Source organism: Microtus pennsylvanicus, chromosome 1 (assembly GCF_037038515.1).
Source record: "Microtus pennsylvanicus isolate mMicPen1 chromosome 1, mMicPen1.hap1, whole genome shotgun sequence".
Classification (NCBI taxonomy): Eukaryota; Metazoa; Chordata; class Mammalia; order Rodentia; family Cricetidae; genus Microtus; species Microtus pennsylvanicus.
In genome coordinates this window covers 73,785,728-73,806,705 of record NC_134579.1, presented here as the reverse complement: position 1 = coordinate 73,806,705, position 20,978 = coordinate 73,785,728, and the positions used below count along the sequence as shown (strand labels likewise).

The 20,978-nt window shown below is 46.4% G+C and overlaps 1 protein-coding gene across 3 annotated transcripts in view; it reads right to left on the bottom strand.

Annotated features, from left to right (window-relative positions):
* The window catches only part of Abcc5 (ATP binding cassette subfamily C member 5), a 90,834-nt gene that overhangs the window by 16,330 nt on the left and 53,526 nt on the right, over nt 1–20,978 (bottom strand). For all 3 annotated transcript variants that reach the window (XM_075968841.1, XM_075968860.1, XM_075968852.1), the window contains 13 exons: nt 19,315–19,439; nt 19,126–19,198; nt 17,637–17,840; nt 16,628–16,771; nt 12,947–13,049; nt 10,194–10,378; nt 9,626–9,772; nt 9,269–9,398; nt 8,248–8,401; nt 7,166–7,294; nt 4,534–4,720; nt 3,117–3,206; nt 1,158–1,347 (listed from right to left, as the gene is read on the bottom strand). In XM_075968841.1, the coding sequence (XP_075824956.1) occupies nt 1,158–1,347; nt 3,117–3,206; nt 4,534–4,720; nt 7,166–7,294; nt 8,248–8,401; nt 9,269–9,398; nt 9,626–9,772; nt 10,194–10,378; nt 12,947–13,049; nt 16,628–16,771; nt 17,637–17,840; nt 19,126–19,198; nt 19,315–19,439 (1,861 nt within the window). The remainder of the gene's footprint in view (nt 1–1,157; nt 1,348–3,116; nt 3,207–4,533; nt 4,721–7,165; nt 7,295–8,247; nt 8,402–9,268; nt 9,399–9,625; nt 9,773–10,193; nt 10,379–12,946; nt 13,050–16,627; nt 16,772–17,636; nt 17,841–19,125; nt 19,199–19,314; nt 19,440–20,978) is intronic.

Below are 20,978 nucleotides of genomic sequence, written 5' to 3'. Positions count from 1 at the left end.
CAGCAATCTTCAGTTATCTCCCTGAGACGGCTGGGGCACCTGGCCAAGGTAGCATGACGGGTCTCCTAGAAGTGAATGACGGTTACAGCACAGGGCCTAAGCACGGGGAGGGGATGTGCCCGTAACACAGGAACGCATTTCTAAGAATAAGATGATGGAAAATGCTTGACAAGAAAGCCATTTTGTTTTCTTTCTGTTGAGACAAGGTCTACACCCAAGCTGCTTTGAATTGGTAGTGATTCTCCTGCCTCAGCTTTCTTAGAGCTGAGATTACAGGTATGTGCCACCAGGCTCGGCTCCAGGTCAAGAAAACAATTTCTGCCTTCAAGGGAACACAGCCCCTTATCTACAGTCACATGCTTCTGCAAACAGGAGGCTACAGTGACATCTTACAAAGGCCTGATCACACATTTTGACTGCAATACTTACTATTCAGGAAAAATCAATAATGCTTCAATTCTTTACAAACTTGAGATAGTTAAATATAAATTATGGTACATCCATTAAATAGAATGGGGGGCACTGTGTTACATAATAATCAAGACACTGATGGTTCTAAAATAATAAAAAACTCAAAAAGGCCACAAAACCAGTGTACAAAACAAACATACTCTTTCAGAAACGTGTGTTAATAGGAAGTCACTAATAAGAGCCCCACCAACATGCCATTAGTGCCGATCTGCGGTAACCGGTTCTGGTGCCACCAGTGCTTGTCTGCAGTAACCGGTTCCGGTGCCACCAGTGCCGATCTGCGGTAACCGGTTCCGGTGCCACCAGTGCTTGTCTGCGGTAACCGGTTCCGGTGCCACCAGTGCCGATCTGCGGTAACCGGTTCCGGTGCCACCAGTGCCGATCTGCGGTAACCGGTTCCGGTGCCACCAGTGCCGATCTGCGGTAACCGGTTCCGGTGCCACCAGTGCCGATCTGCGGTAACCTCTCTTCTACTGTCCTTTGCCATGTGCTCCAGGTACTCTGTCTGAGATATAATGAGAAAGCACTGTGTGCCCAAGAGCAAACTCAGAACGGTGGTTTCCGAGACAATAAGGACTTGAGCATCAGGGATTTGGTTTGTGAAGATGAAAGCAATCTTCGACACACTGCCAAAGGTTAAATGTGGATGACTTCGAACACTTCTCCAGGACCAGTGCAGTCCTTACCTGACCCTGTGCGCCCCACGATGCCAATCTTCTCCTTGGGCTTGATGGTGAAGGACACTTTCTTAAGGACCAGTGGAAGATTTTCTCTGTATCGCATTTCTGCATTCTCAAAGGTTACTTCTCCCTCCTGGGGCCAGTCCGGGGGAGGAGCCTTGTTCTTGATTCTCGCAGGTGCTTCCAAAGACAGAGTCTGAGGAAAGAGTGGGGGCTTCAGATTCTTGTGGCGCAGCAGAGTTTACCAGAGAGTAAAAAGAGGGCAAGCATAGCAGCCAAGGCAGTTGCCACCATGCATGAAAGAATATGTTGCCAGTAAATGCTCACACCCTAACAACCAAGACAGAGACATGGCACGGAGCCACTAAGCCACGGTCTGCAAGTGCCAGCTGGCACAACACTGCCGCAGACTGAGGGAAGACCTAAGGCTGGAACACGAGGCCTTCCCACTCCCCAACACATTTTCATTGAAATTCATTGAATTTCATGAACTGAATACCACTGGCCTGCATTAAAACTGGAGTAAGGTAATTAACATTTATTGAACATATAAATATAATCCAAGAACACAGTCTGCACTTCCAGCTTGCCACCCACAGCGGTGTGACCTATGTGGGCCATTTCACCTCTCTGTGTTTTAGTTCCTCATCTTCAAGCGGCACAGAATGGATCTGGCCCTGGCAACCCATTCCTGCTTCCTGTGTAATTCTGTCAGAGCATCAATGCTCTTGTTTTAAAAATTCTTTGGCAAGCACTTTTTGGTTTCATATCGTTAAGGTGAAGAGCACCAAATTAGTATTTGGGGTGTGTGTGTGCTTGTGTGTGTGCTTGTGTGCGTGTGTGTGCGCACGCGCGTGTTTGTGTGTGTTGGGGTGGGGAATGGAATGTGACATGGCAAGCTGGAAAGACTGTGCTGCTGTGTGGCACAGGCATCTGGGTCATGTTGTGGAGCGGCACCAGGAAGGCAATCTTCAAAGGAATCACTGGTTTGAGCAGTGTCCACTGTCCACCGCTGTCTATCATCTTGCTCTCTCCAGCAAAGGCCTCACCAAGAGTATTTTACTCTATCCACACATGCTCTCCATAGACCACAACGTTGGGCAAAGCACCAGCTAAACATAAAGAACAGCTGTTACCAGGTCCATCACATAGCTATCTGAACTTTTTATGAGAACAGTCATTTGTTATGCTTGAGAAATATCTGCTAAAGCTGGGCGGTGGTGGCACACACCTTTAATCCTAGCACCTGGAGGCAAAGGCAGGTGGATCCCTGAGTTCCAAAACAGCCAAGGCTACATAAAGAAAACCTCTGTCTCAATAAATACAGACATAGCTGCTGAAAGAGAGAAAGGAAGAAAGGAAGAGAGGGAGAGGGAGGAGGGGGAGAGGAAGAAAGGGGGAGAGGGAGAGGGACGGAGAGAGGAAAAGAAAAGAAAGGAAAAAGATGAAAGAGTGGCCAGCAAGATGGTTTGGCAAAGCTCGACAATCTCAATCGGATCCCTGGAACCCACACAGTAGAAAAAGAGACCAATAAAGAAATAAATAAATGTTTAAAAATCTCCTAAGGATCCCACAAAGCCAGTACGTGCAGTAGGATCAAAACCCAGTGCCATTGTTCTTGACTTCTCAGCAATCCTCATTGTCCGCTATGTTCAGAGAGTCAGGTTTTATCCCATGCTTTTTCAGTCCCAGTCCAGCTGGCCTTGGTGAGTTCCCGAAAGAACATCCTCATTGTCTCAGTGTGTGGGAGCCTAGGCTGTTTGGTTGTTCACCTTACTAGACCTGGAAGGAGGTGGGAGGTCCTTGGACTCCCCACAGGAATTCCCTTTTCTATTCCAAACACGCTGTTGAGACTACTAATCCTCTTAAGTAGAGGTGAGGCAGCGGGAGAACGTAAGGCTCCTCTTCACCCATCGTCCATGACGGAAGGAAAAAGGACCCCAGAAGGGGCCTCCTCATCCTGACCTTTATGTAGTGGTTGATCCTCTCCACTGAAGTGAATCGGGCTTCTGTCTCGGATGCCAGTCTAACTGTAAACTGGAACAGTCCTGTTAACTGAAAGTGGAAAACAAAAACCAAGAGAAAGTGTATTGGTACAGGTCAGGCAACAAGAGAGAACTTCCTACACCGGCAGGGCCGCGACACACAGAACAGCCAGAGCTCACACATGCAGCGTGAGGTTTTAGGCCCAGGTCTTTTCCTGCAGTTAATACCATATCACTACCCTCATCAAATACAGTGAGTGCTTAGTGTACACACTCTCGAAGCCAAAGGCCGTCTAGCCATCCATTTTCTTTCCAGTAACACAGGTCTGAAGCAGTGTAACTTCTGAAGCACCTATGTGACCTCAGCCTGTTGGTGGCAACCAGAACAAATGGAAATTTCAGCCTGTGAACAACGACTGACAACACCATGAGGAAAGGCTGCACAACCCGTGCCCCTCAGACTGCTCACTGCAGGACACACAGGCGACACCAGGGCATCCACGGAGACGCAGTTCTTTGAGCTCATTTGCCTCATTTTTCTCTTTATGATATGAAAAAGAAGCCAGAATCACACAAGAGTACAGTAGTGTAATAAAAACCCGAGCGCCAAACTCTTAGTAAACAACCGCCAGTGTCGCTCACGTACACTTTGTCACTCCTCGGTTCCACCCCCAGACTACGTGAAGCGGAGTCCCCATATTCTACCACGGCATCTTTAAGCGTCTTCTAAAATAAAACAACTCTAAAAAATACAACTCCAATACCACTTTTAAAATTTAATAGAGATTACTATGTGCACTGATGTCAAAATATCTTTAAATAGTCAGTGGTCAAATTCTCAAATTTATCTTGAGCTATCTGAGGACCTTTAGCCATCACTAGGGATGAGAAGGTCTGTGCCTATAATACTGGGAACAGCAAAAGTCTAAACAGAGAGTAGATGTAAACAGCAAAAGGGGGATGGCATACACTCAGAAAACCAGAAGATGCCAGGGATGAGACAAAATCACTTTTAAATGTTTCTTTATGAAGATAACATGTATCTCCCCCTCCCTTTTTTGAGACAGGGTTCTATTTGACTGTCCTGGAACTCGTTATGTAGACAAGGCTGGCCTAAAATCATAGTGATCAGCTGTTTCTGCCTACCAACTTCTGGGGTTGAAGGCATATAGTTCTGCCAGGCAATATGGCATACACCTTTTAACTCAGCACTCAAGAAACTGAGGCAGGTAGATCTCCGAGTTTGAGGCCAGAGCAGTCTGCAGAGTGAGTTCCATGACAATCAAGACAACATAGAGAAACCCTATCTCAAAACAAACAAACACATGTATTTCATTAATATACATAGCAGATTGTTTTAATTCTTGATTCTATCCACTTCCAGCCCAGTCACTGACCTGCACAGCATAGGAGATGGCAAGGCCGGCGTAGGCTGGAGGAATCTGCCCATGCATGAGGACAATCATCAGCCCAGTGGTGGTGATCAGGGCAATGCTGATGAGGTCCAGCCGCACTGCCAGCCACCTCATTGCGCAAGTGAACAAGAAAAAAGGAGCTTGGTTGTCATCCAGTAGCTCCTGATACCTGTGGTGAAGAAAAAGAACAACAAAGGGGTGAATAAAATACCACATAATCTGATAAAATACCACCTTCAGTGGTGGCTTGACACTTCAGAGTGCAGGGCAAGTACTTTCTGGTTTTCAGCCAAAAGAATGACCTGCAAGTTTCAGAAACAAAGGCCTCACAGAAGAGGACATGGTTCTAGTGCTAGTTACCCTTTGAGAAACAATGAAACTCACTTTGAGGATGTTAGGGGGGCAGGTATGGGGTGCTGCCGTTAATCCCAGCATTTAGAAAGTGACAGCAGGTGGATCTCTGTGAGTTTGAGGTCAACCTAATCTAAATAGGGAGTTCCAGACCAGAGAACATAATGAGACCATGACTTAAAAAGTAAAAAACTAGGGGCTGGAGAGATGGCTCAGTGGACTGCTCTTGCAGAGGAACTGGGTTTGGTTCTCAATACCCACAAGGCAGCTCACAACCACATAGTTCCAGAGGACCTGATGCCCTCTCTGGCCTCCAAGGATTCCTGTACACACACCGAGTACATAAACTCATTCATTCAAACACACACATGGGGACACACACATGTGTCACATGGACACACACATGTACACGCACACACACACATACACACACGCACGGGCATGGACACACACACACAAAGAACATTAAAAGCGTCAGCATACATGAAGAAAAACATCTACTACATGAGAGGCATGGGCAGAGAGGCCAAATTCAAATGCCTGTGCTGAACTTTAAAGAAATGTTTTAGGTCAGGGATCATTTCCTCAAAACAAAAGGTTTCAAAAGCAATCAGCGGAGTAGTCCAAGATCAGGAAAAGGAAACTCTCAGAGCGACTGTAGGATCGATGCTGAGTCTGCAAACATGCTACTAACAGGAAGTTGTTTCCCAAGGCTACAGAGCCAAGATGCGGTGAGCTGAAGCCAGGCAGGAGGGAGACAGGCAGCATCCACCAAAGAGGGCACATGGCCCCACAATCACCAGGAGGCTTAGCTCCACGGGTAAGCAGAACTCTAGAGAGGAAGTTCTGCTAGGCATATGTGTTTAGCTTTTTTTTTTAAAAAAATCACTTTTCTCCTTACAGTAAAATACAAAATCTTCAGGAAAAAAAAATGCAATAAGAAGAAAGAACAGAAAATGTAGAATTCCAGACATTAACATTGTACCACTCCACCCATAAAAACACTCGTACAGTTCATTATCTTAAATTAGGAAGGCTTTTTCTAAGCCATTCAGAGTAATTTTTCCTACTCTATTTTCCTCTACTATTTTCATGAAAAATGACTTAATTTTTAATAGGCAATATACACACAAGTACACGTGCGTGCACACACACACACATACACACAAGAGAGAGGTTTTTTTCACGTGTCTATGTGCAGAGTCTGGGCATGTGTGTACATGTGTGCACATATATGATGTGGGATTCCCCTCTGTATGCTGTGAATATCATTGGTTAATAAAGGATCTGCTTTGGGCCTATAGCAGAGCTATAGGGGAACAGAGCTAAACGGGGGAAAACTAAACTGAATGCTGGGAGAAAGAAGGACAGAGAGAAGCCATGTAGCCCCACAGGAGAAAGACGCCAGAACTTTACCCAGTAAGCCACAGCCACGTGGCAATACACAGATTAATAGAAATGGGTAAATTAATAAATAGTCTGAGTTAGCCAATAAGAAGCTAGAGCTAATGGGCCAAGCAGTGATTTAATTAATACAATTTCTGTGTGATTATTTCTGGGCTAAGCGACCAGGAACTAGTGGCCTGCTCCAATACATGTATGTGCATATGTGCACGTGTGTGCACACGTGTGCCTGTGGAGGCTTCAGGAATCTTCCTTCATCTTTCTTTCACCTTAACTACTGAGGCAGGGTCCCTCAATCAAACCTAGAGCGTGCTGACATGGCTAGTCAACCTCACAAGCTCACTCTAGGATCTTCTGTCTTAGCCTTTTAAGTGGCTGCTATCCCATGCCCATCTGTCAATTACATGGGTCCAAGGGATCTTAACCCAGTCCTCGTAACTGTATAGCAACTGCTAGACAAGCTATACATCCTCCTCAAGTTTTAAAAGAGTCACGACAAAAATATATGTCAGTCTTTTTCTTACCAACCTCTGGGTACCCAGCTCCTCTTTCCAAAGATAACTACTGTTACTTACATAACCTTTCAGAGATATCTAATTGTACACACACACATATCCTAAAAGGCCAGCATGTCATACATCCACATTGGTTCTGGTCTGTGTTTCTGTTGTCTCATTTTCTCAGAAAAGGTCTTACCAAGTGGCTGAGTTTTAATCAGAGACAGTTGGGTTACACCAATAATGCCTTTTGGGATGAGTTTTCTGATCCCAAGCTCTGGCCTTGAATGGCCTCTCACGGCAACTCTAACAGTTGAGATACCGGTTCCCCTTCAAAGACTTCGGCCCCCACCAACACTTACCTGTGTAGAAATTCCTGCCCTTTGTTATAGGCGTGGATAGTGGCGAGGCCCTGTATGCTGGACGTGATGTGTGAGAGGAAAGGAGACTGTGTGATATTGTCCAGGCGCTTCAGCTCACGAATCAGGACCCTGCAAGAGAACAGGCTCTGTGCCATGGCAGGAAACGAGCAACCACGGCCTCCTCTCTGGCCCTGCGTACGTCCTGTTCACCTGGAGACCATGTGCAGAACTGGCCCTGCATACGTCCATACGTCCTGTTCACCTGGAGACCATGTGCAGAACTGTCCCTGCGTACGTCCATACGTCCTGTTCACCTGGAGACCATGTGCAGAACTGTCTCTGCATACGTCCTGTTCACCTGGAGACCATGTGCAGAACTGTCCCTGCATACGTCCATACGTCCTGTTCACCTGGAGACCATGTGCAGAACTGGCCCTGCATACGTCCATACGTCCTGTTCACCTGGAGACCATGTGCAGAACTGTCCCTGCGTATGTCCTGTTCACCTGGAGACCATGTGCAGAACTGTCCCTGCGTACGTCCATACGTCCTGTTCACCTGGAGACCATGTGCAGAACTGTCTCTGCATACGTCCTGTTCACCTGGAGACCATGTGCAGAACTGTCCCTGCCTACGTCCATACGTCCTGTTCACCTGGAGACCATGTGCAGAACTGTCCCTGTATACGTCCATACGTCCTGTTCACCTGGAGACCATGTGCAGAACTGGCCCTGCGTACGTCCTGTTCACCTGGAGACCATGTGCAGAACTGTCTCTGCATAAGTCCTGTTCACCTGGAGACCATGTGCAGAACTGTCCCTGTATACGTCCATACGTCCTGTTCACCTGGAGACCATGTGCAGAACTGGCCCTGCGTACGTCCTGTTCACCTGGAGACCATGTGCAGAACTGGCCCTGCGTACGTCCATACGTCCTGTTTACCTGGAGACCATGTGCAGAACTGTCCCTGCGTACGTCCATACGTCCTGTTCACCTGGAGACCATGTGCAGAACTGGCCCTGCGTACGTCCTGTTCACCTGGAGACCATGTGCAGAACTGGCCCTGCGTACGTCCTGTTTACCTGGAGACCATGTGCAGAACTGAGAAGAGGATGAGCAGAGGCCCCACTGACACGAGGAACCAGGGGAAGACTCCTGCAATCATCCCGACACAGAAGAACACCAGGATCACGTTTTGGATGAACATCTCGGCCTGGAATGGCAGGCGCACATCCACTGCAGAGACCATGAGAGAACAAGTTTAAGACTCTTGGGGCCCATGAGCAAGAAAAAGGGAACTAAATTATTTAAAAAAATAATAAGGCCCCATGAAACTTCTAAGGTCTGTGACAAATTAACAGTTTTATCGAAGACAAATGATCCCAGTTGCTGTCATTTCCTTGTTTCCATCATCCTGTTCTGGTTTACCTTTTCCTGCTCCTGCTAAACTCTCCCCTCTACAAAGTATTCTATGTGTATGTAAAATACTTGGAAAATAAACATGCAAAAAGGAAAACAATGATCGTTTATGTTCTTACCAACACAAGAAAAGTTTAAACATATATAAGCATCAAAAAAGTGTACAGAACCTTCAACAGCAACATCTACAAGTCTTCTGGGCTACTGTCCCTACACCCCTTTCTGGATATAACCGTCTTGGGTACTGACGGGTACCAACAAATGCCTTACAGCTGTGTGTGGAGTAAGACAAGGTGCATAAAACACACTGTTGTTTGCTGCACTGCCATCCCTCAGTGAAGGTCAGGAGTATGATGGAAAACTTTGAGGTCTGGTGCAGCAGAGCCCATGCTGCATGCAGAAAGCTCATCAGAAGCTGCAGCTGCATTCTGGGATTGAAGACCACCCTTCCAAAGCCCCTCTGCTAACTTGACCCTCTGACTTTATGTTCAGGTCAGATAGGCAGAATGAGAACTCAAAACATCCCTGATGCAGATGCCAGAACTTTGTTTGCACTCTCAGGAGCACAAAGCTGCACGTTCTCTTTATTTGGGGTAGGGTGGGCGTGGGTGGCACCCAGGAAGGCAGGAGGTGGTGAGCACTGTTGGACTCCAGAGCAGGAAAGAAAGGACCAGTGAGAGATACCTTCATCCATGTCTTTGGAAAACCTGTTGAGAATCCTTCCTGTTGGGGTGGTGTCAAAAAACTTCATGGGGCTCCTAAGGATCCTTCGGAAGAGCTCATCATGGAGCCGGGAGGAGGCTCTCAGTGTGCCCTGGGGAGCAGAGACAAAACGATCATGGTCCAGAGACCTGGGTACTCAAGGAAGGCCCAATTCCTCCTAGTGCCGGTGACCACTCTGCAGGACACCCATTCCCAACACTGGGGTCAGTACAAATGGTCAGAAGACACAGGTTGGGGCCACCCAACTGCATACAAATGCCACACCAAGCCATTCACATGATTTGGGGAGGGGTACGCATGGCCCACCCACTGGTATACCTTGACAAAGACGACTCCTCGGATGGCTTTCAAGATCAGCATGACTGCCATGGAGAGGGCGTAGATGCTGGCATAGTACTGCATGTACGGATTGTCCTTCATGCTGTCGCTCACAGAGCTTCTATTCCCTTGAAATACTGTGGTGTTCTGTTTGGAGGTAAGGCACCATGGGTAAGATTCCTGAGACACCTAGGTCATTTTCAGCTCAAGGACAGAAACGCAGGGAATGACCTAGGACCTGGTCATGGCAAACACAAAGAACCTACCTACTGTACATAGCTGTTGTACTTACTGACTAGCTCGACAGCCCCTGGGGTAGCCAGGGACTTTTTCTATTCTGTGAGACTACGTCAAACATCCTTTCCCCCATCTGCGCACATCCCTGCTCACTGCTTTCTCTCCTTCAAACTGTCTTTCAACTGACACACAAAACAAAGTCAGACAGATTACTGACGTTTCTAATGTTTCTCTTTAGCGGAAACTACGGGAGAGCCCTAAGAACAGTCAGGGGCTGGGGAAACAAGGCCACATTTCCAGACACAGAAGTCTCAGAAGTGAGTAATCTCACCCCACTTCCTTGCTTGATCCAGTAGCTCAACCACCAAGTGCTGAAGGCAGTGCTGCCCACATTCAGCATGAAGAGGACCATGATGACCAGGAAAGCCAAAGGGCCCCCTGCAGCCTGGATGTAGACACCATAGACTGACCAAGGCACCGAGCCTTGCCCTTTCTCTTCCACCTGCACAAGCTGTCCTGGGAAAGAGGGAAAAAGCATGACTTTAGAAGGGAGGAAAACTCTATAGGAAGCTGTGGATTCGGTGAAGCACTACACCCCGCCCAAACAATCCACCCATCAGAGTTTAGTCATAGAAACCAGCTTTGGTGGGCAGCAGGAAGACCTGATGGGCCTGGACCTAAGTTAACTAGTCAAGCTATAGCCAAATAATGAGGCAACTGGGTAAGTTACAGCCAGCACTTCTCTCGATAATCGCCTGAGCACACCGGCAGGGGTTTTCAGAACCTAAGGTCTGGAACTGTTCAATTGGTGAATCCTAGTTTTCCCCAACTGGACTCTATTCCTTCCCCTCCTTTGGGGCATTTCCCCTTTAATACGGCCTTCAATTCAAGTATATAACAACAGAATAACAGAACCTACAGCCTCAAAGATCAGAATTATCTCCTCTCTGGCTGGCTGTAGTGGCACACGCCTTTAATCCTAGCACTTGGGAGGCAGAGGCAGACAGATATCTGAGTCTGAGGCCAGGCTGGGCTAAGCGTGAGTTTCAGGACAGACAAAGCTAAACAGAGAAACCCTGTTTTGGGGAAAATTTTTTTTTTTACCTCCTATCAAAACACTCATTCATTGCACATTTTTTCAGCACTGTCTATAAGATGAGGCCACACAGTTTCCTGCCTGTCAGAACCACATTGAGGACAGTTGTCATAGTTTGGCGGACAGGCCGATGAAACATAGAAACATGTACTAAACGCAATAACAAAGCCTACTCCATTCCCCAGGCTGAAGGCACCAGGATTAGGCTGTTTTCTAAACTCTCACTGATGGCTAACATTATGTTTCAAGTTTAAATTACTGTGCTCAAGAAGTCTATAAGACAAAATTCCCTCACTGGGCTAAGGAGGGATGCCTCCTGGAATGCTAAGGCATGTTAGGAACCATCCTGGCTTGTACAATTTTAATGAAACTGTTGTTTACGCAAGAAAATGGTCACAATGTTAACCACTGCTTCCACCTCTGTAAACAAAGCTGCTCGATCAAGATAACCAGGACTCCTGCTTGACTTATTTTTTGCTAAGGGCTTGTGACCGCACTTAAACATAGTGTAACCTTCTGACTGCAGGATGCATGCCTGCACATAAATGGAATGCAACCACATGCTTCTTTGCCTTTATAAACCCCTGACTCTCTGAGACTTGATGCTACATCCTGGGAATCCTGCGTCTCAGGTGCAGCCCTAGCCGCCTAGTATCTAAATAAAAAGCTTCTTTGTTAAGATTATTCTTGGTCAGACTGGTGAATCTCTGAATGACCCCAGACCTTTGGATTCCAGGAAGAATAAAACCTCACACGATAGTTCCCCACCCAGGAGGGTAGTTACCCACACAAGCAGGGCTGCAACATGGAACAGAAGTGACCATCTGTAAAAAACAGACAGATCCCCTCAAGACCCAGGACAAGGATGGGCAAGAACCACTGATGAGGACTGAAGTTCTCCCTCTGTTTAATCGGAAAGCTTGTGTCAGAACTCTGAGGTGAACATGGCGTCACTCAGTATCTCTTCCCAAGGAAACCATGCTGAATAACATCCTTCCTTAATTTCATCACTACTTGGTATACTCGGAACTTGGCTGAGCCGTTAACTGTTGTTACCAGAACCCAGGCTTTTGTCCTAAAAATTCTAGTTATTAGGTAAGGAGGTTCAATGATCTCTTTACAATGGCATTTCCTCCTGATTTCAAAGGTGACACACGCTTCAAATTCACAAACATGACAATGCCTCCATTACAGCAAATAGCTTCTGAGACTCTCAGGAAGTCCGAATAGGAAAACTGACACCTGTACCCTCTCTGGCTGCTCTCTGCAAACAGCGCCAGGACCAGGTAACAAGCCTGCCAGTCCAGCACCAGGACCAGGTAACAAGCCTGCTAGTCCAGCACCGGGACCAGGTAACAAGCCTGCCAGTCCAGCACCAGGACCAGGTAACAAGCCTGCCAGTCCAGCACCAGGACCAGGTAACAAGCCTGCCAGTCCAGCACCGGGACCAGGTGACAAGTCTCACAGTCCAGCACCGGGACCAGGTAACAAGCCTGCTAGTCCAGCACCGGGACCAGGTAACAAGCCTGCCAGTCCAGCACCAGGACCAGGTAACAAGCCTGCCAGTCCAGCACCAGGACCAGGTAACAAGCCTACCAGTCCAGCACCAGGTAATAAGCCTGCTAGTCCAGCACCAGCACCAGGTAACAAGCCTGCTAGTCCAGCACCAGGTAACAAGCCTGCTAGTCCAGCACAGGGACCAGGTAACAAGCCTGCTAGTCCAGCACAGACTCTAACACAAGGCACACTGGACACCCAGCTTTGAATGGGATTTCAATTCAAGTACAGAGGCAACTGGAAGGAAGCAAAGAAAGAAGGCAGGCACCTGGGTCAGCTGTAATCACCTAAGCTGACCCCACCCTTTGTTGCAGAAAGGTCAAAGGATCAAAGGTTGTCAGGCTTCCCTTGTTTGGGCACACCCCAAGGCACACCCACCTCCACACAGCGTTGTTCCTGATAAATGACAAAACTCTCACAAACGTCCTTACCTTCCTCTGACTTCACTGCCTTCTCCTTCTTCACTGACCCTGGTTTGGGGCCCTTGTCTTGTGATTTCTTCTGTGAACCACTAGCTTCCTTTTTTGAATTAATCTAAGAACATTGAAAAAAAAAACAACTCCAGTCATAAGATGTTTATTCAGATGAAGGTCTACAGGATACATTCTAGAGAACGATTCACTGACTAGAAATATAAATAAAAAATACACCCAAGTTCTTATTTATTTTTGATGCCAGGCTTCTGTGTCTAGTTCACATTAACCCTGATCTATTCAGCCTCATGAGTGGTGGGATCACAAGCCAGATGCCATGTCTGGCACACCTACATTCTTAAGAAAGTCACCTACAATAATCTACATTAATTTCTTGTACTAACTCAATCCCTTCAATCTTTTGGGATCCAGGTTCCTACCTTGATAGTCCACTGACATTTATTCTCTACTAAGCCATTCAAGACCTAACCTCCAAAACAAGATTATGTCAATAATAATTAATATACAGTCAGTATATAATTATTAATAATATAATTGTATTAATAATATTGTTAATTTTCTATAATTGTTATATTAGTATAAATCATTATTAATACTATTCTTCAATTTCTCCCAGTGATTAAGAAGCACTGGGGTCACTTCCATTCCTGTTTCTGACCTGCCACTACTCACTCAAATCCATAGATGCCACCATTTCCCTCTGCTACCACAGAAGAACCCCAAACTTTCCTGCTTGCTTTTGCAGGATCTCTGCATTCTGGCCACGGGGCTGTCAATTCCCCCCTCATTTCACTGCTTCCCATAGCTCCCATTCTCCAGCTACTTGACTTCACACCATTCCTTAACCATAGTTCAAATTCCCACTGCTGTATCTTTGTCCAAGTTAGGTGCCCGCCTCATTCCAATCTCAGACATGGACGTCCCTATTCAGATGGGTCAAATATTACGCCCTCTGAAGGCAACTTATGTTCCTCTGCAATAAAGCTCACACTCCCCAGTACTCTTAGCACACTGCAGTATCTGGTTAGAATTAACTGCAAGCATGAAAGCACTGGTCTGCCCTGCGTTAACTAACTCTTGCCTTCCAAGGCAAGGATGAGTTCTCACACAGGGTTATCCACTACTCCGTGCCTACTGCCAGAACTACCGAGGACAGGGCACAAAGGTAATAAAAAAGAATTCAACAAACTGAATCTGAGGCAAAACAAACAAAAAACCACCAACAAAAAACCCTATTCAGTGCTCTCCAAGTTCCTTCTACATCTTTAGAAATTTTCCTCTGTACAGGTCACTGAATTCAATTTTACATGATATTATCATATCCCCAGCAGGCTTACCAACTAGACTTTCCAAACACACAATGGTCTGTACACTGTCACTTGCATTTTAAATAAACACTGATTGGCTAGTAGGCAGGCAGGAATCATAGACGGGGTGACCAGGCAGAAGTAGAGGCAGGGAAACGAGAATTCTGGGAAAAGGGAAGTTTCAGTCTGCAGTCATCACCCAGACACAGAGGAAGCAAGATGTGACTGCCTCGCCGAAAAAGGTACCAAGCCGGGGGGGGGGGGGGGGGGGGGCTGGAGAGATGGCTCAGTGGTTAAGAGCATTGCCTGCTCTTCTAAAGGTCCTGAGTTCAATTCCCAGCAACCACATGGTGGCTCACAACCATCTGTAAAGAGGTCTAGTGCCCTCTTCTGGCCTTCAGGCATACACAAAGAATATTGTATAAAGTAAAATAAAAAAAAAATAAATTTAAGAAAAAAAAGGTACCAAGCCACGTGGCTAACACAGACAAGAATTATGGGCTAGTATAAGTTATAGGAGTTAATAAGAAGCCTGAGCTAATAGGCCAATCAGTTTATAATTAATGTAGACCTCTGTGTGTTTCTTTGGGACTAAACAGCTGCAGGATCAGGCGGGGCAGAAATCTCTGTCAACAAGCACCAGCGTTCATTTAAAATACATTGTGCCACAGCACTACAGTGAAAATTTAAAACTATGAAATCCAGATAGAGCTGTGTCTAGGACAGAAGATAGGATTCTAAAATACTTACTTCACTGCAAGAGTAAATAGTTCCATCTGTGGATCACTTACTTGGGGACGCAGATACGTATTAATGGATGCAGCCACCTTAAGTAGTTAAAACGATGTGTGTGTCAGGGTGCACGTGTGGAGGTCAGAGGACAACTTGCTGGGTTCTGGGAGTTGAACTCAGGTGGCCAGGCTTACAAAGCCAGTGAGATTATCCACTGAAGCATCCTGCTGGCCTCTTAAACAACATTTGGAACGCATACTTCCCAGCTAAACATTCTAGCTGTTTGGTGTCTAGCTTTTGTTCCTTGGACAATTTCATATTTTAGCTTCTCTCCTTCATATTTTCCCCTCCAATTCTACAGTGCTAAGGTAATAATCTGGTGAGTGTAAAGCTCCCCAGAAGTCATGGCGGATCATAAAACTTAAACCTGAATCAAAGTGTCTCTATGGATGTCCCTGACTATCCCAGGAAACCTGGAAATCTAAAAAACTGCCCAACAAATCAGGTATGGACGGTTAGCTGCACTGCCTATGAAATCACAAGAGTGAAACACTGAGGTAAGACACGAGAGAGGGTCCCAGGTAATGCCCTGTTACTTCATGTCAGTCTCAGAATGACCTGGCAAGCAACAAGGCAGCCTGAACCCCAGTGCAGTCACCCTCAGGACTGCAGGAGACAGGGATGCTGTCAGGAGGGAAGCATGGCCTCTGAGGCCGCCCCACACATGCTGTGTTTGTCCTAGCTTGGAGCCGCATGAAGGCACAGGAAGCTGGCCTCTGGGTGCTGCACAGGAGGTATGCAGGTGCAGATACAAAGAAACCTGGGATCAAACCATCCACATGAGCAAGCTGCTCAACCCAGCTGAGCCTCAACTACTCTCTAAGGGAGAGAGAACCATATTTAATGTGGGCTTCACCTGTGCATGCTATAAATGTGTTTTATTACCACTGGTTAATAAAGAAGCTGCTTTGGCCTATAGCAGGGCAAAATACAGCTAGGCAGGAAAACTAAACTGAATGCAGGGAGAAAGAAGGCGGAGTCAGGCAGATACCATGTAGTCACCCAAGAAGGAAGATGTGAGGTAACAAAGCATGAGCCTCATGGTAAAATATAAAATAATAAAATTGGGTTAATTTAAGATATAAGAGCTAGCTAGGAATATGCCTGAGCCACTGGCCAAAAAGTATAGTAATTAATATAGTTTTTTGTGATATTTGGGTATAGGTGACCGGGAAACAAAAATTCAGTCTCCTTTTTACACATATTTGGCCATATATCTCTAATACAATGCCAATGGAACGGTATCTCAAGGACGTAACCCAGAGCACCTAAGTGCCAAATCAAGGTCCAAGACATCATGGGTCATTTCCAAATGTACACAGCATTTAATTCCTTCCTGACACCTCACCTGTACATGCAGAGAGCCTCCCACCGCTTTAACCGTGGTGGAAGGAATCTAGTTGAGACCACTTATTAGCACACAGTCTCTAAACCTCACCCTCATCCTGCTCTCCCACGGGAGAACGAGCAGGTGAGCACAGCACAGAGGTCTGGTCACGGGACACCACAGGCTCTTTCCGTTTCGCTGTCATCATGTCGTCCTGAGCAGAAATGAGACCACAAACCCAACAAACCTTACCTCAACCGGGGGTGTCTCTCCCAGCAACAGGTTATTAAAAATAGCAGCGTAATCTCCGTTTAAGTTCATCAGCTCCTCATGGGTACCTCTTTCTGTAATACAGCCTTCTCTCATGAAGATCACTTCATCACAGTCCACGAGGTACTGGAGACAATGGCAAGGACAACACAGAATTGCTGATATTCATGCAAATACACCCCAATAGCCTCAATCAGAGATGACTCGGCTGTCCCTTGGCAACACAAGGATATTTTAGATTGTCAAAATAAGGGGAGAGATACCACTGGTATAGAGAGTGGATCAAGACCTGACTGCACAGAGCAGACCACCCCAACCCCCATCACACAAAGAGTCACCAGTCTTCGGTGTTAACAGTCTCAAGACCGACAACCTCTGCTTTAGTTTACTGCACCCTATGACACAGGCCAGATAGTATTTCCTATGATTCTGAGGGTGGAGCTGCACAAACTTCCCATTAAATTTCTGAGGACAGTGGCACGGGCCAGCCTGGTCTACAAAGCGAAAGCCAGGTCAGGGATAGACAGTGAGACTGTCTTGTATCAAATAATTCAAATCCTTTCACTACATGCAGAAGTACACAGGTTTTCTAAAGCAACAAGGGACACTGGTCCGCCAAATTTGAACTGACAACTCAGACAGCGACAGTCCTGAGCAGACCCGAGATGATAGTCTTCACGGACTGATGGAGGGAAATGCAAGCTGCTTGGTGTCTTCCCTACAGACGCGACCACGATGCTTTCTACCAGACTAACCCATTCCCAACCACACTCTATGTCTAGCTGCTCTTCTCAGCCCTTTTACTTGCTGATCTACACGCAGAACCAGTATGTTCCAAGGACTCATGATTCAGACAGCCAACTCAAGTATTGGCACATTGGTCACGAGGTTTTTTGCGAGGAAATGAAAACACTAGGAATGTCTAGTTGTCTCAGAGCTAGCTGGCCCAAGCCCTCCTCTTTGTACCAGTCTAGAAGAGAAGGTACCATACCTGTAACTGGTGTGTAACAAACAGAACTGTCTTTGACTTGAGGTGCTTCCGGATAGCACTGTTGAAGATGTGGTTGCCTACGTGGGCATCTAAGGCACTAAGGGGGTCATCCAGGATGTAGATGCTTCTGTCACTATACAAGGCCCGAGCAAGGCTGATTCTCTGGCGCTGTCCACCACTCAGGTTGGCTCCTCGCTCTCCAATCTATGAATCCAAAAGCAAAGGGAAGCCCTCAAATCCAGAATGGTCATCTTTCCTCTCCCCTACCCAAACTGACTCGATCTTCCTAAGGACTGGAGGGGTCCCGTCCCACAACCATCTAAGTACCAATCAAACCTACATGTGGCTTTGACACTGCCCAGGTCACTCTCTTCCTCACAAAGTTTTCTAAGACAAAAAGTGGACCATTCTTCATCCCTGCCTAAAACCCTTCAAGACCCCTGAAAGAATCCAAGCATTTACATACAACCTCCCATTCCCTGAGATTTAGGACATGGACACTAAGAACCCACATGACATCATCCCTTTTTCTGCACTGTGCCTGCTTGACTGTGGTGCCACCTCTTCTGGGAACCTCCTCCAACTTCTTCTTACTCATACCCATAGACGGGGGCTCTTTTTATTTTGTGCCAACTTATCTGGGTCTCTTACCCCCTTACCTACAAGCTTCTTCTGCATACAAACCACGGTCCTATTCCTTTACAATTCCAATACCAGGCAAAATAAAACATGCTATCAATCAGAGATTCTAAAACTTGGTATGTAGTTTATTAAAATCGGCTGATTAAGAGTATAACTTAACATTGTACATTTCTAACAAGTTTCCAAGTGATGCTGATGACCTGATCTGGAGACCAAGATCTGAAAGCTTAGAAGCTAATTAAACTATTACTAAATCCCTCTGGTTTGAGGGTTTAACTGAAGTCAGCTCAACAAAAGAGCCAGACACAAGAGCCTGCTCAGGACAGAGGACGGAGATTTATTCTAAGGCTCTCCTTACCTAGTAGAAGGCAGATGAAATGAGAAAGAAGCTCAATATGTAATTGCTTTACTTGTAGTTTAAAAAATATTTACTCAATTCTTTCCACCACCCCACATCTCAATGGGGTCTCATATTATAGCCTTGGAACTTGCTATGTAGACCAGGCTGGCTTCCACCTGCCTCTGCTTCCCAACTTCTGAGATCAAAGGCATGTACCACCATGGCCTGTTAAAAAATATTTAAACAGAGCAAAACAAAACTATTTGGAATCCAAACGTGATATGCTTAAGATCTGCATGTCATGTGTTTAGGTATATTCACTAGTATTTAGGCTGACCAACAAAAAGCCTTTCTGGCATAACGCTTGATGAAAGCAAAATTCCCCGTGTGGTTCTCTCCTAGGAAACACTCTCATAGGAAGGGGTTCTGCCACATCCACGCAAAGTCCTCCAGAGCTCTTCCTACAAACTGCACTACGGTGGCCTGTCAGGGGAAGAAGGCTTGTACCTCGGTCAGGTCGCTGTTGGGGAGAATAGCCAAGTCAGGCCGCAGGCAGCAGCTGTTCAGCACTGAGTTGTATCTGAAGGACACAAAGTGACAGCAATCAGGGACGTGGTTACAAAGAGCCTCCTGAGAGGGGCTGCCTTCTCTGACACACAGCCAAAGGAAAGATGACAGAAACCAAACACGTCTTACCTTTCTTCATCAAACTCCTTGCCAAAGAGAATGTTGTCTCTCAGAGTGGCATTGAGGATCCAAGCCTGCTGGGCCACATAAGCAAAGGTCCCACTGACTGCAATGCTACCCTCTAGAAGTGTCATCTAGGGAGACAGACATCATCTGTCACAACACAACATTGCCCGAGCCAACACAGCACTTCACACCATCAGTGGGGATGAACGGAGCCTAAAGTCTGGACCACTTTTAGGATTTTTTGGACATAACTCCAGATCACACATTGCTCTAAAGAAAGCTACAGCAACAAAGAAAACGTTAGCCTTACTCACGTGAGAGGGGAGTCTAGCATAACTCACACGACTGCACACGCACCCTGCACTCCGCAGCCCATGGCTCTTTCACACCCTCTACCTGTAAATTCATCTCACTACGAAAGCACAACTCTAATCTTGGTTGTCAACTTGACTGCATCTGGAATAACTAAAACCCAAGCAGCTAGGCACACCTGCGAGGGATTTTCTTGACTGGAGCAGTTGCTGTGGGGGGACCCACCCCATGCTGGGCACACAGGCTGGGCAGCCCACATGAAAGGACATGGAAGAAAGCAGCTTTTACTTTTTGGCTGCTTGCCCACTCCTGCTGGGAAGTCCATCCAGCCCGCTGCTGAGGCACTACTTCACTGGTATTAGGACCTATTTCTCTGAGATCCTAAAACAGACAGAAAAAGAGCTGAATCCAGCCTCCTGGACTGAATAACTACCAGATTCCTGGCTTTTCTGTTGGGGACAATCATCGTTGAACTAGTAAAATCTCAGTCTGTAAGCTACTCTGAAAAAACACGTGTGTGTGTGCATGTCACTATGTTAACAAATCAACCGCCAAATGGTACCTGGTTTTCTGTTGTACTTATACTTGTTTATTCTCTATTGTATATACATTTATTCTACCTGTTCCTCCTAGAGAACTAAAATTAATAAAGATTGTGGTACCATGAATGATTCTAGAAAAAAAAGACGGTAAGGATGAATTTTTTTAAGTACATAGAGTGTAGGCTTTGCAATTTGCCAAAATCCTACAGTTATTGAAGCCTCTCCTAGAAGCAAAGAAAGCACTAAAGACTTATGGTGTGAACTACTTGACAAAGTTATCGAGGTAAGTTTGATTGCCCTGGTTTGATGTGGGAGTGTCATATATCAATCTGTTGATTTCCTTGGTTAAGCAATAAAGAAACTGCTAGGCCCATTGGATAGACCCACCCTTAGATGGGTGGAGTAAACAGAACAGAACGCTGGGAGGAAGAGGAAGTGAGGTCAGACTCCACAGCTCTCCTCTCTAGAGCAGACGCCTCAGGAGAGACGCCATGCTACCTGCTCCAGGGAAGACGCACACCATGCCCCAGCTCTGACCCAGGATGGACTTAGGCTAGAATCTTCCCGGTAAGCGCACCTAGGGGCGCTACACAGATGATTAGAAATGGGCCAGAGCAGTGTTTAAAAGAATACAGTGTCCGTGTAATTATTTGGGGCATAAGCTAGCCGGGCAGGGCAGGCGGCTGGGGTATTGGGGACGCAACCCTGCCGCTGCCCATATTACTACAAATGACGCCCAGACGTGTGGCTAACTGAGTCCACAAAAAACCTGAGAAGGCTTAAAAATAAGGGAGAGAGAGTTTAACACAGATT